Source organism: Gavia stellata, chromosome 10 (genome assembly GCF_030936135.1).
Source record: "Gavia stellata isolate bGavSte3 chromosome 10, bGavSte3.hap2, whole genome shotgun sequence".
NCBI lineage: Eukaryota > Metazoa > Chordata > Aves > Gaviiformes > Gaviidae > Gavia > Gavia stellata.
Genome location: NC_082603.1, coordinates 28607964 through 28623328, shown reverse-complemented (window position 1 = coordinate 28623328; position 15365 = coordinate 28607964). Strand labels below are relative to the sequence as shown.

General features: G+C 40.1%; 1 protein-coding gene across 3 annotated transcripts in view; it reads right to left on the bottom strand.

Annotated features, from left to right (window-relative positions):
• ELAVL4 (ELAV like RNA binding protein 4) overlaps positions 1-15365 on the bottom strand; it is a 102066-nt gene that overhangs the window by 52345 nt on the left and 34356 nt on the right. For 2 of the 3 annotated variants that reach the window (XM_059821644.1, XM_059821645.1), the window contains exon 1: positions 11189-11305. The exons of the other annotated variant lie outside the window; for it this stretch is intronic. In XM_059821644.1, coding sequence (XP_059677627.1) covers positions 11189-11305 — 117 coding nt within the window. Of the gene's footprint in view, positions 1-11188; positions 11306-15365 lie in introns of those variants that run through there. 3 annotated transcript variants of the gene reach the window in all.

The following is a 15365-nucleotide window of genomic DNA, read 5'->3' as shown; positions in this document are numbered from 1 at the left end:
CAGCCTAAAGACGTAAGAACAGCTTAACTGAGTACTAAAAGAAGTCAAGATAACCATGTCACTGTCCTTTCTGTTGGCTAGCTTTCCCTTACAATACTCAGCAGCCAGAGGTAGAATCTTAAACTTGGAGCTGGATCCACTCCATCTGTGTGTTTGACCTCAGGGGAGAACTCGGTGACAGATGGGACATTGTGTCATTATTAAAACTAATATATCACCTAAGCATCCCTGACCACTGGGACATTCAGCCTAAGTGTCCTGGTCCAGACTAGTGTCTAAATGCTGGAGGAGAACATGGCTCCTGCAGCAGCCACAATGGCTACGTATGGCTGCAAAGCTTCTTGATAACCACAAAGAGCACCACACGAGTTAACATTCGTTTTTGCATATAGCAAAGGCTAACGATGGAAATTAAACTCCACAATTTCTACCCCAGTGAGCATCTACATTTGCAAACGCTTCTTTCAGTAGTTGGGTAATGACAAGCACAGACAATAAAAAAGGTTTCTAAAAATATACTCCTCTTTTTCCCTGGATTAGCATGTCTACAGTTAAATATAAACGGTGCTCTATAAATTATCAAACACAATGTCAAATTCTGAAGCGCACTCCGGAATCTCTCACAGAGCACATGAAATACAGAATGATAATTTTGTCCTGGCCCAGTTAGTCTAAAGAACAATATGCTACTGTGCTAGATCATGGAGTTAGTTCCCGTCAACGGTCACACTAAAAATGGCCACAGCCACCACCGTAGTTGCGCACTGAATTTTTCAGGACCCTCTGCATCAAGCAAAGAGATTAATTCCCTGAACAGCTGCTCTCACAGGAAGGGAATTGACAGCAACATTGCCACAGTATAGCTGGCACACACATATTAGGAAGAATTTCCAGCATTCACGCTTTCTGCTAAAAATCAACTTCCCCCTACTCATCTATTGCCAGTAACTTCATTTGGAACAAAGATATACAGGGAACGGTATTAGAACTATTTTTATTTAAGGAGCATTTGTTTATGTGCATTATTACTTCTACGGTGTCGTGACTGTGCCTTCTGCTCTACAGAAATAACAGGATGAGTCTTTGCCCACAAGTTCTTCTGCACATAGTAAAGCAAAAAGTCACTGACCACCATTTGAAGATCAAGGATGACCAGTAGAAGATGAATACAAGTACAGCAATTAACAGTCACATTTATAAACCCTTCAATCAAGTAAAAAACCAAATATCCCAAATATCTCTGATCCCAAATGCAGAACACGTTAACACCTCACCACAGTGTATGACTTAAACACAGGTTGTTTCATGCTGTTGAGTCGTGAATTTTATGTTATCTAACATCAAACTGCTGATGGCTATGGGAGTCTACATGTCAGCTGCGAAAAGGCACAGCCTCCTCCCCAGATTAGCATTCAACTCAGTAAAAAGGTTCGTTAGCATTCGGACCGTGTGGTTTACTACAACCCTCTCAAACCAGAGCTACTATGAACAGGTTGACTTCCACACACCTTAAGCACATCATAAACATTAAGAGTTCAAATTAATCCATGTATTAAACAAAAAAAACCCCGATGCAAAATCTTCCGAGGAAGTTCAGTCTAGCAAAAATAATTATCAAAGTCACAAATACCAGTTTTGCTTTTAATAGCAGTAAAGAAACATGGACTTCTGGCAACTGTCCTGACCTGTACTGGGAGAAACAAGGGGACAGAGTCAGTTCCTGGAATTCCGTATCCTCGCTGGGCAATTAGACCGTGTTACAAGAGGAGTCAGATCTACCCTAAATTATAAATTGTGAGTATTGTCATCTCTGCTAGTTTTCCGGTATGCAATAATAAAAAATTAATAAGGGGAGGAAAAATAAGAAGGACAAGCTTTCTTTATCCCTCATGTCCCTACAAAAGCTTTTCAACAGCACTCAACCTGGGAGTAAATACTTCCCAGTGCTCAGAAAAACTATCGGCTACTCCAAACGAGCACGCATGCTATTACAGGCCAACACACAGGGCCCAAGCGCACTGCAGTTACCTGCTCCAGCGGCAATCTTTTGGTCTCTACATGGAGGGTCAGATGGGACGTTCTCACCCAATGTCCCTCAGGAAGCGAAAACCAGCAGGAGCTGTTTGGTTTTCCTTCCTCGGCTCGGTGAACGCACCCGGGTACGCAGCACAGTGGCTGGATCTGAAGGACTTACGCTACTGGAAAGGCTCCAGTGGCATCGCTGCCCTCTGCCAACACCGAAAATCACTTACGTGGACAGAGACTCATTACGCGTGGAACCTTCTTGAAGCACTGCGAATGACAGAACCACCTCCCATAGCTATTTGCGTCTGTTTTGAAACAAACATACATTATCATATCGCCTTTACCTCCAGGAGTTCCGAATGCTCAAAAGCCAAATACGCTACTACCACTCCGATTCCGAAAAATACTGGTGCATGTCTCCAAACTGGGAAAAATACCAACAGTAATGTATAAGAGCTTTTATAGCAATAAAATGAGTTTTAATATTAAAAGAATAAAGTATTTTTTCCCAGAACTCAAGGACATATAATTTCCCATCACAACAGCATCGCTGACGCAATTCCACGTGCCTTAGCAACAAAGGCGTACTACAGAATTTTATATACATCATGACTCTAAATATTGTCAAAGCCAGGCTTGTATTTACTGTGCAACTAAACCATTTCCAGAGGGGACGCGCAAAGGTTTAGCTATCTTTTTTAAATTATTTTTTTCCTTAATATTTTATCTTTTCATCCCATTTAATTAATGATTCTTAACTGGTTCACAGCATTTCCTGACTTTTACGGATTTTTTCCTTCATTGAGGTGAAAGTCCTCACGTAAGACACAGTCAAGGGTAGAACAATAGGTAAGACAGACTCTCACCTTCCTCCCTACTTTTTGGGGCCCTAAAGAAGCAATAATGCATTAGGAGCTCCGAAATGGTTAGGGAAAAGAGATTATAGTGACAGAAAATAAAGATCAACCTAACACTGGTTCTATTGAGCTAATTCTTAATGAATTTATGCAAGCAATGTAAATGCTACAAATAAGACAATGTTAGGTAGTTGCAAAAATTAACTGCATTCTTATTATGATCTCATCTGAAAGTATTTCATTTTTAACACTGATGTGCCAATGCCATTGCAAACTGTCTGAATACTTAAATAAGTAAACAACAAACAAAAGGTCTCATCTTCAGTGCCCCAAGCTATCATCCAAAACGGGTTATAATTAAAGGTGTGAACAACAGAGTAACAAACCTGCAAAGTCAAGGTTTGAGAAATTAATGGGCATCACACCACTGCACCAGTTCAGATTTATCACTCATTATCTCCCCGACTAGCACAGTGCTGCTCCATGTATTTGTGCCTCCTTCTTTCCTCCAAGCCTTTCCTGCCTTTTCTAGATGGCTAATTTTAGACAATTACTGTCTCTGACACACTGAGACCTTTTCTCCCTCCTTTCTTCTTCTTGCTGTAAAGCTAGTGACCTACAAAAGCCCCCTGCACCTAAAATATTCTAGTATTTTAGAAAGTAAAGATTGATCATTTGAGGGGAAAAAGCAAGCAGGCAGTCTTTGAGTATCTGTTTCTCCAACATCTTCACTTTACATTATCTCAAATGGTTAAACGTACTCAAATGCAAAGGCTAAGGCGAAGTACATGTCCCCATTAAACACTATTTTTATTAGGATTAAATCTATTGTACTTGTTGAATTGCAACATTACCTTCCTCTTTGCAAGATTCTTTAGAAAATGAAAAATGTGCCTTGCTTTTAAAGTTACTTGGAAGTCCTACGCTGACTGGTAACTGGACATTTACACAAACAATTGGAAAGTATGACACTATGCAAACGCCCTTTCCCTTCTCACACGTATCCCAGCATTTTCCTTCATCCCTCCATCCAAGCGAGGAGAGAAGATACACATGCACGAACACACACGTAAAAATACACGCATCCCCATCTCTTGCTCCATCCTACTCAGAAAGAAAAAGAGAAAGAGCAAGAGAGGGAGAGGAGTCCAAAGGGGGAGGGGCAACTTTCCATCAGATTAGCAAATTTTGCAAAATCTGGCCTATCCTTTACAGAAGTACCATGCTTTTTAACATCGCCTCACTTGCAAAAAGACTGTTTGCGCCCACTTCCCCCCCAAAACCCCAATGACATTGAAAAAATACTGCATTGCAGTATTTGCCAGTGCATCGGACTGTATCCAGTCAGCTGTCCCACAGACAAACAAATGTACATTTTAATGTGTCCAGGCATGTAAATGAGTTGTCTAGTGGACACAGATTGCCAAAACAGACAAGTGGATTTGTCAAGTTATCTGCATCTCTCTCTCGCTATAATATTCTCTGCCACTGCCCATTTCTTGCCTGGGGTGTTTGCTGAAATTATTTTGAAAGTGCAAGTTCCCAAAGAAAACAACAAATTCCCCTGCCAGAATATGGGACGCAATCATACTTTATTTCTTTTGGAAAAAACCTCGGGGTGTGGAGTGGCTCTAGGTTATATACCAACAGTATGACAATTACACACAGAAAATAACCTGCATTTAATTAGTACACTTCCAGCATACCAAGTAGGAAGGTTGAGGAAAAAAATCCACTGTAACCTAGACGATATTATTTCAAAAAATACATTAAATATATGTAATATTAACGCAACTGGATTCTCTTTCAGTAAAGTCACAATATTTAACAGGACCAAATAAAGATGATGAAGACTATTCCAAACCCATTCAAATGGGATTTTTAAGTATACCCCTTCTAGCTCATTGTAACCATCCTTTGTCACAACAGCTCGGGCTCACTTTGAGAGCGCTCAAAAAGGTAAAATTAATAAAGAGAAAGAAAGCAAAGGAGGCAACCAAGCCACTCAACAGTGGAGAGGCATCCCTGTATCTAACATGGGAACTTGATTAATAGAGTACGTGGGGATAGGATTTTAAACTGATGGCTGGTATTCACCTTGCATCAGTATCCAATTGTAAAATTTCATCCTTTCTGACTAGTAGTTCACCAAGACAACAATTTTTGGAAAAAAATTGTTACGTCTAAAGACAACTACATTTTCTTCATCTTTTTGTCTGAACAGAAAGATGTTTTAACATTTTAATCTTTATTATCCGTAGCAGTCTGAATTAAATTTCACTAACTTAATAGCTATTTTTCTATATGAGGATCTACAATGCAATCTTTTATATGCAAAGAGAAAATGTCACTATGTACATGCAGGCTGTATTCATTAATATAATCTTAAAACAAAGAAAAGAGGAAGATCAGGGCAGGAACACGTGTGCCATAAAACAAGGACCACATTATTTTTAAATCTTTGTAGAAACACCAAATTCAACAGAAAATGAAAATGTAACTACTAGCTGATGACTCTTAAAGCAAACAATGCAGCTGTGTATAATAAAAGGCACCCTTATTTATTGTCATCACTAAGTTAACAGATTTAGAACACAGTATCTCTGTTTTGGACAGAAGAAAAATTATTTTACTCTCACGTACAACTACAATGCATGTCAGAATACATCTCTGCACATGCACAGACTGTAAAATACATAATTTTACACAGGCACACCACACCCCCCCCCGATCGTGAAGCAGTGCAGTTTTCAGAGGGCCATTCAATTACTTCTTCACCAAAAGGATTGCAGCAGAAGCAATACTTAAAACAAAGCAAATTAGAAGGGGGATTTAATGTCTTTTTATTCTTGTTTAAACAGAGTACTACCATTCCTGCTTGCATTTGCATTCAAAGTAATCCTGCGCCAGAGAAAGGAAGAAAGTAAAAATATCTGAAAATCGGAAGACAGAAAGAAAGGCGTGTTCTATATTCTTGCTTTGCTTCTCTTGTGCCTCCTGATGCGTGATGGATGAGCATTTTCTGGGCAACCACATTTTTATATCTTTTACGCTACCGTCTATCACTTACTAGTCTACTATGCTTTTTTAACACTTCTAGCACCAATAGCCTTGTTTAAAGATGCACTTCTGCTATTTCCCATTATTGTCTGCCACTACAATAAGAGACCGTCACAATTAGCAAAATATTCAGCTGCAGTTTAAAAAGTAAAGTTGCCACAAGGAGCCTGACATTGGAAGTGGATATTGCTCCAGCAGATATATAATAGACTGTGGCTAAAGGTGGGGCTGGAGACGAGGAGAAGAATAATCTCATTATTTTTGTGAATTCCGCTCAGCGCATAAACCCTAGGATATGGTGAACTCCCCTGAACTGATTATTCTGCCATATAACCATCTGATTTTGTAAAAATACCAATATCACTTAACACAAAATCACTGCTTAGGGTAAATTCATTCTACCTACTGTTCTCATAGGGACATTTGCTGGAAAATTCTAAGAAATGATTTGCAGAAGCTATCAGCTGTGGGAGTTCACTATTATACCTCTGTCAACTTCATTCAATATAATTTACATTTTTTTTATACTGCCTCACAGGATTCCTTGCAATTTTTTGCACGTACAATTTCACAGCAGGGAGGGGGAAGGAGGAAAAAAGATAACCCTCTTTTGCAGAAGAGAAAGAACAGATGCTTAAAACCAGATTTCTAGAAATGACTGTAAGCCTGAGCCAGAAATGTAATTAACACCTATTTATAAAGAATAATTAAAGTTCTGACTGCCACAAAGAACAGCAGAGATAATCGAGGTAGCCCCGGTTTTTTTTTTTTTTTTTAAGATTTTTTTTTTTTTTTACACTGTTTGCAGTATTCCCACATGATTGCCACCTGCTCCCCCACTCAGCTTCCCCTATGCTCGTTTCCCCGGCAACCTTTCATTGGCTTTTCCTCCCAGCTATCGCTTTCAGTTCGGCTGCTCAGTCTAATCTTATTTGTTTTACACCCATCAAAACAAGCAGCTAGACAAAGACAATCCTGTAAGAATGGGAAAAGACCGTCGCTTTGTTTCCCCGGTTATAATAAATATCCGCGGCAAAAGTCTGCAAAACGTTAAATTAAGGGGAAGGGGGGGACCCCCACACCCCCCAGCATCCCGTGGGGCTGGCAGGAGGGATGGGTATTGTGCGGGTTGGGTCCCAGCCCCCACCCCGGGTCGCCCCGCTCGGCACAGCCCAAAGTCCCCGGCAGTTGTATTCCATCATGCCATTTTGCACAATCTGTAAGGAAAGCACAAAAGAGGGGACGAGACGAGCACGTCCGGGCTCCTCTGCCAGGAGAATATGGTCTAAAAATAGAAATACTATTTTTCACATAAATGGCTTTGACTTCTGCCGGCATTTAAAAAGGCACAAAACAACACGGCTCCCCCCCAGCCCCCACCCGACACAAAAAACACACCCTTCCATCCACCCCTCCATCCATCCGTCCGCCACAGCACCGGCTCCACAGCAAACGCAATACCTGGATTTTAGAGGCGATTATTAGGTTTGTATTTAAGGCTGGTGTAATACGAACGGAGATTAAAAGGCATCATCGGCCGCCTGCTCCGCCAGGCACATGCGGTACAATGACACCGTGACTGTCAGCAGAGACCATCCTCGCTCGACTGAAATGCAACGTTCAATGGAAACGCCGTGAAGTGCCATCACAGTTAGATACGTTAAATAGATATAGAGAGAGAGATACACACACAGGCAGACATATCCCACAAAAAAACAAACAAGGCTCTCTAATTTTATTTTATGACTCACTATCCACCGCCCTGAACAAAAGAAATTCGCGAGGCACACGAGAAGCGAGACAAAACCCCACGAGCAGGCTCTCCCCGTTCACTTACCATTTTCAAGCCATTCCACTCCATCTGTGATCACAAAGATGGACCCTTACAGCCCCTCACAGAGTCAAAAGCAAAAAGAGCGTTATGTAAAAGCTGACATTCCTTCTTACAGCGCTGCTGCCCAACGATGCAACAAAATCGACATATACTAGGCGCTGCAACACATACAAGCCTCCTCCTCTTTTTATGAGGTCATGACAGGAAACTCTTTGAAATACAATATGCAGCATTTACTGAAGCTCATATAAATCACCCTCTTTTAAAATTACCATACCTATTGCGCAGTCCACCAAAAGAAAATTACCAATCTCAAGGCTTTTTTCCCACCCCCCCAACCCCCCCCCAGGATTTTGCTCTGCATTTGTATCTCCAAAATGTCAATGTGGAAATTAACTCCCCCCCCCTTAAAAAAAGCCTCTTCTTCCTTCTGCATTTCAGTTAGCCACATACCAGCCTTGCATTACAAATGAGCTTTTTTCTTTATTCTGAGAGAAATCGCAATTACCTTAAAATGACAAAGTACATCCTTTATTAAAGGATACGCACATATTAAATATGAAAGAGAGAGCAAGAGAGAGAGGGGGGAGAGAAAGGGAGGGGGGGAAAAAAGGGAGAGATCATGTACAAACAAATCAGTAGCAGAAAACTAAATTCCTGTGAAAACACAGGCTGAGAATGATGCAGATTCGGGGAAAATCTGTATGTTAGCTTCTATATCTACCTCTACATAAACCCGCTACAATCAGATTTTAAATCTACTAATACCTACCATAACCATTCTTAATGGCAAATATTGGGTCTTGAAAGGCTTCAACTCTTCTACAGATTTGCTAAGGTTTCAGGGAATTATTTTTATTATTATTTTTTAAAGATCCACAAAGCACAGTGCTAGACGTTTGTGCAGCGAGAATAATAAGAATAAGAATAAATATTATCTTATATTTTCTCTTTTTTTCAGCGCTCAGGTACCGCTGTCCCCGTGCGGCAGCCCCCGGCGGCGGGCGGAGCGGCGCGGAGCCCTGCTGGAACTGGCTGGCGGCGTCTCCCCTTTACATCCATTTATGGGACCATCTGTCAGCGGCGGGCGGGCGCTGATTGGCCGCCGCCGCGCGGGGAGGCGTTGCGACATCAGGTGCTATTGAAATTAGCCGCTGCCAGATTGACAATGTTAATGATTTGGTGACCTCTACAACAACAGAGACCAGATTTCTGAACTGCTGCTTGTGTCTAGTAATTAAGGCCCGGTTGAAGAAACAACACGCATCCCTGTATTTTATTTTTTTTTTATTTTTTTTTTTTTTACCACCTCTTCCCACCCCACCGGCGCAGAAGCCCTCGGCCGCAGCGATGTCATACCTCGGCCATGCTTCAGTGCCTACATCTTCTTACCTCCTGCACGCCCGGCTCCCAGGTCTGGCGTATTTTAACTACCTTATCTTTTTCGACAGTTGCTTTCTGGAGAAATGCATATTTAATGATCTGCCTCTAGGCTTAAAGGCACAACAAAAGCACTCCGACGTGCATTTAAAGCTGCATTTATTTTCAGGTACTATTGATTTTAATAATCAACCCGTCCCTCCTTCCTTCTGCCCGGTGAGGTTTTTTGAAATACGTATTTTTAGAAGCGGATTTGATCTTGCTGCCACTTGACGCTGTCTAAGGCACAGCAGACACCTATTTATCAGAGCGCTCCCCCCGAACGACAGTAGTATTTCAGAAATATTTCACCACCTCGCTTCATTATTCTTCAGCTCTACAGGAAGGAAAACGACAGCAAACTTCGGGCATTTAAAAGAAATTTTTTTTCCCCAGCCTTAGAGAGGAACGTGCTTAACTTAACAATGTACACTCATTAATGCTCCGCTCGCCACCACTGACAAACTAACAAAACTTCACTTCCAATTCTACCCTCTGCCAACCACTGCAAGTTTATTAAAAATTGTCACAAGTTAGGAAGCATTCATTTCTTTCACTCGCTTGGAGTTATCTTCCTGAAGCACGTTTTGGCCGAAGTAACAAGGCATGGCATCCCGTAATTGCAACTAACCCTGAATTTACGTTCATCTCAACTAAAGTGACCAAGCATTACTCTGTTAACATACATAGGAATCATTTAATTTTACCATTCACGCATTCATTTCAACAGCCCAATGTTTTTTAAAAATTCAGTATCATCGCAAGTGTTTTTAAACACAAGAGCTAAAAACGGAGAAAGCTAGGATGGGCCATGTTGTAAGCTTACTTAGCTCTTTCCTGGAGAAAGAAAACCTGGCTACAAACCACCAAAACTATTTTCAAAAATGTGTAATCAGATAATCATTGTCCTAGAAGTTTTGGGTTTTTTTAAAGTATAAATACGCCCTCCGGACTGCTAAGCTCTGAACTGACATTCTGTACATTTAAAATTTCTTTAAACCATAGCCACACTCAAACACACACACACTAAACACACCAATAAAACACATGAAATACAGTAAGCTTTAAAATCTAGCTACAAACAGATCAAGCAAGGAAAAAAATCGCATTTAAAAGGCATCATACAATCTATTTGTGGAGTGAGCACCGAATTCAATTAAAATATGAACAATGTAAAAGGCTGCAGAGGATTTCCCTCACCATGCATCTTTTTGAGCACATTTGTAGCTTGGTAAAAACTAGTAAAGATTAAACGAGCTCGTAAGATAGATTTCCTAACTCAAATATTTAAGTGACCTATTAGACTGAACACAGAGGCATCAAAATGCTACAGAGCTAGTATATTACCATACATTCTTGTGCAAATATACATCGAATATTAAAGTTAGATTTGTAATGCAAATTTTTACTTAAGGTCTCTTCAGGGGTTAATAACACCGAAGAAGGCATCCAGAAATTATTTTTAAGTCTTTTCAACTTCAGCCTACTTTGTTACTATAAATTCGTTATGCATATCAAAAGATTCAGCCATTTTTCTGAAACAGTAATTGCACGCTGCTCCTCTAAAAAATTAGCTCTCTTATCCCTCTATAAATCCAGGTACTCTGCACACTGACCACTTTCCCCCAAAGCACCCCACACATGCAGCCTTTCCGAGGAACACTAAAACAAACGCTCAACCGTCCTCAGAGGCCTCTCTCTGTAAAGACAAAGGCACAATGCTATTGTTGAAAAAAGTCAACCTTATTCTCGTGTTTCCAATAGTACCATTTATCTTTCAGGGTAAGGGACTGACCACCGATCACGGTTGTGACATTTGTAAAGCATCAGATTCTCAATACAGTCTCTCCAGCATCAGCCAGCAAGCCCCTGAGCAAAGCATATTTTAATGCAATCTTCCATCCCCAGAAAAAGAAACTTGTCTTAAACAGCTAATCCAATATCAAAATGAAATCACAGGGTTGTTTCCCAGCCCCCCCCTCCCTCTCCTTACCATAAATGAGCAGTTTCTTGACTCATTAATGACAGTTTCCCTTAAAAGAAGTGATCTCATATCACTGAGCCCCTCTCCACCACGCATACATCCCAAAGGTTGCGGGTATCTTAGCATCAGTAGCCGCTAGCAAGCTCTCTCATACAGAGCCCAGATGGACTATACCAGAAGCCAATTCAGCGTTAATAACTACCTACTCTGTGCAGTTTAGAAGCCTTACGTGGCATAATGTCCTAGGCAACAGCAGCCGATTGAAACCGCAAATAAAAGACAACCCAGTTCTCCAAAAGCATCAAAAGGAAAAAATAATAAATTGAAGAATGATGTTTTTAAAAATCTCTTACTTTCATAAGATTAAACTGAATCCTTCACAAACATATGAAAAAGGAGAAAAAAACAGATGCTGCCCAGAAAAAGTGACAAAATATTACCTCATTATTTAACAAAGCAGCATTAAGCGTCCTGCTGATTTCAAACATCTTGCCACAGATTTTGGTTAAGAGAAACAGAAAGAATCCTTTGCAAGCCCTCTGTCTGCAAAGGGTTCTTCAATTTTCTTGCGCACAACAGAATAGTCAATATGTTATTTCCCTAGAGTTCGCACATTAAAACATCTAGTCAGTGAGCTGAATTTTCCCCTTATCACACTGTAGACTCCTGTTATATGTACTGCTCTCTTTGCAAGATTAGCCTGCCCCAAACATGGCTGTTGTTTAAACTATTCTTTAAAGTAACAGTTCGCTCCATAACCACCAGGTGGGCAGTGTACACAGATTCAAGTAACCATCTTAAAGATTTCTCTTGGAATAGCTGCTGGTCATCATACACAGCACAAATGCCCCCTACACTTATCAAGCAGGATGAAAAAAAAATATTTTGCACTGTTTTACGCCCTTTCCTCCCCAGAAGGAAACACACACACAAAAACCATAGAATCACCTAACTTCTACTGTTGAATTTTATTTTTTTAAAGGGACCTTAAAATTTATACAGGAGCATTTCATTCAGCAAAACTGAACTGAATGATAAAATCCAATCAGTTCTGCGAACAAAGTGTAATTAAAAGGGAAAGCACGCCCATAGAAACGGCCTGTGCTGCAGAAGAAACCAAAATCAGCATTAAGTTCAGCATGACAGTGTTCTTTCATGGAAACACAAAATTCAGCATGTAAATAATTCACATCGGGTACACTCTGCTAGAAAATATAAACTATATGTTCAAGCAAATTTGAAGACAACTTGATAAGATACTGCTATGACATATTATGGCTTAAATTCATTTATGAAGCCACTGAGCACGCATCAAAGCACAAGACTGAAACACAGAGGAAGGATCCAGTTTTCAACAGCACCCAAGTCTCCCAAGTTATCAAACTGTCACCGTTCTGCAAGCTATTTAAGTACTATTAATTTTTTTTTTGCACTTTATTTAAGGTTAAATACCTCAAGGAATACTTCCATTACTATAAAAAAAATATGAATTCAGTCAATGCTCTACAGCAACACCCAGAGGCTTGAATGAGATTGGATTCTTTGTGTTAGGTGCTGTACAAACACATCTGAAAAGTCATTTCATACCAAAGGATTTACAAACAACATTTACAAGATTGAAGCACAGAACAGGTGTGAGAAAGAACAGTAAACAACGAGCATCACAAAATGTCTTTATCAGCTGGGCTGAATTGCTGGAGAATTAAGGCATCTCTGGCAACTACCCGTGCTAAGGCAGAACCCAAAAGGTTATTTACTGTGGTTAAAGAATAAATGCATTATAATGGACAAGGGCTTCTTCAGATTTATCACCTACAAAGTACTATCACCTAATTCTTTCATTTATAGCAATCCTTGCTGAGTAAGTATATGCAGAGTAGTGATTTTCTTTGTTGGCCTTTAACTAATATTAAAGTGATGCAGTAATGACTTAACCTTCTTGAATATGTATTGAGTTTCAAGTCATCCCTTTTTATATGAGGAGAAAGGTTATTTGCATCGATTCCTGTTTGCATGAAATAAGCTTATTTTCTCATTCACCATATGCCTTGAACACTAATTAAAAGTGTCACTTTCTTCTAATGTAAAAACGTAATCATTTAGTAAATAAGTATTCTTGGCTTTTTGGTCTTCGCGATAATCTATTTAAGGACTTTTTATTTCCAGGTAACTTCGGTGCTTTGATTACCACACACTCCTCTGTTTTAAAGAGAAGTGTTTTATAAATATACTTCTTTTTTGCAAATAAAAGGAAAAAATCTAGAAGTGCATCTTTAAGGACCCACACTACTCCTACCCCGAGGCAAATCCATCCAATCAATATGAAACCATTCACATGCCACCATCTGCCAAGCTGTAGAGCAATGTGGCTGGAACAGACCTCTTATAAAGCAGCAGTGGTCTCATTTTCAGTCTATTAGGGAAGCACCAGAGCTCTCATGTGCAAGGACACAAGACTCCAACTCAGACCCTCTCACACCAGTTTCTCGTGCAGCGATGCAGAACTCCTGTGATTTTTGCTGCTTGAGTTTTCACGCTAATCATCAAAGCAGGAGTGAGGAGAAAATGATCAGTAACAGCCCTATTTCACCGCAGTACAAAATAAAGAACTCAGTTTAATTCTATCCTAACATGATTATAGCGAACCATTTAAATGCTGCTGCCTGCGAACTACAACCTGGCATTTTCCATCACCTCATTTTCCACTCTTCCAGAGGACTAAACATTTACGCCTAGAACCGTGTTATTCTTTTCCAAGACATTCCTATCACAAAGTTAATATTTAATTCTCAAAGAGTATTTTGTTGTTTGACAGATGGGAGGGTGCAGGTGGATGAGAAACAAAGGAGATGCATGTGAGAGTAAGAGATGGATTTGAACAACAAAATGATTTAATAGAAGACAACGGGCTGGGAAAAGGACATTACACAACGCAAGCACTAGGGTTTGCCCTACGCAGTAATTCAAGAACCTCTGTGGAAACAGTCTCCAGTTCAAGTTATCACATCAACACTATCTTTAACAACACTGAGCCGACACATTGCCTTTTCATCAGCAGATCTCATAATAATTTAAAATACCCTCCACCACCTATAGCACTGGCAAAATCACTGCATGACCAACTAAAAAGAGAGCAATAGAAGAAAAAGGGAACATGAAGGGATGCATACCCCTCATGAACGTACACAAAGAGGAAAAAATGAACTATTTTAAAACCATCCATGAAATGACAAGAAAGTGTGAAAAGCTAAATATGCAATTCAGTGATGCTGAAAGACATGAACTCAGGTGGAAAAGCTAAGGCCAAAGTCAAACTTAAAGAGAACAGAAACAAAGAAATACTCAGTCCAATTAAGCAGATTGCCCTTCTCTGTACATGTGTGCAGGAGATGGGATAGACCAGGGGGGTAGAAGGAAAAATGATGGCTGAACAGGTTATTTACCTATGCAGTAAGGTTTTTTGCCCACTGTTACTTGAACAGCTTACAATAAAATGTATATATAAACAACAACATAGTTTGTTTAGCTACTGAATAGTTTAAAAAACAACCAGCAAAATAAAACACCCTACCAACCGCCCTGTGGAAATCAAGCAGAAGTGGGTGATGGAGACTGTAACATTGCATGACACTGAAGTTCTTCAGGCAACTGCTCTTTAAGGTTAGTGAATTCATATACTTGAGGAAAAGGAGTCAAATTTTTAAGGTTTCACTACAAAATACCTAACAGTCATGATAATCGAACACTACCCACAAAAAAGAAAAGGCTGAAATACCACACATTTCTTGAGGAAATAGACGAAAAAAAGATAACTGATGTGCTTTACAGCTTTTATTAATTTCTTATTTGATAATCCTCTCAAGAACACAGGAACCTGTCCCTGCCTCCTCTTCTGCCCCTGCTGTGGATGCCACCGACAAGCTGTACAAGCTCTGCTGCCGATGCGCTGTACTATCTGGTGCACTGAGATTCCTCCTGATGCTGGGGAGATTAAATATGCCACAGATCTACCTGGAAAAATTACCACCTTTTTGATCTGTGCCAAGAAAAAAATAAATCAAGAGTAGTTAGAGATGTAGCTCCTTAAAGAGGTCTGGAATGAAAAGACACTAGATGCCAGACAAAAACCCCTCCTATATACTTACAGCCCTAAATGAGGAATTCAGATACATGAAGCTTAGGCAAG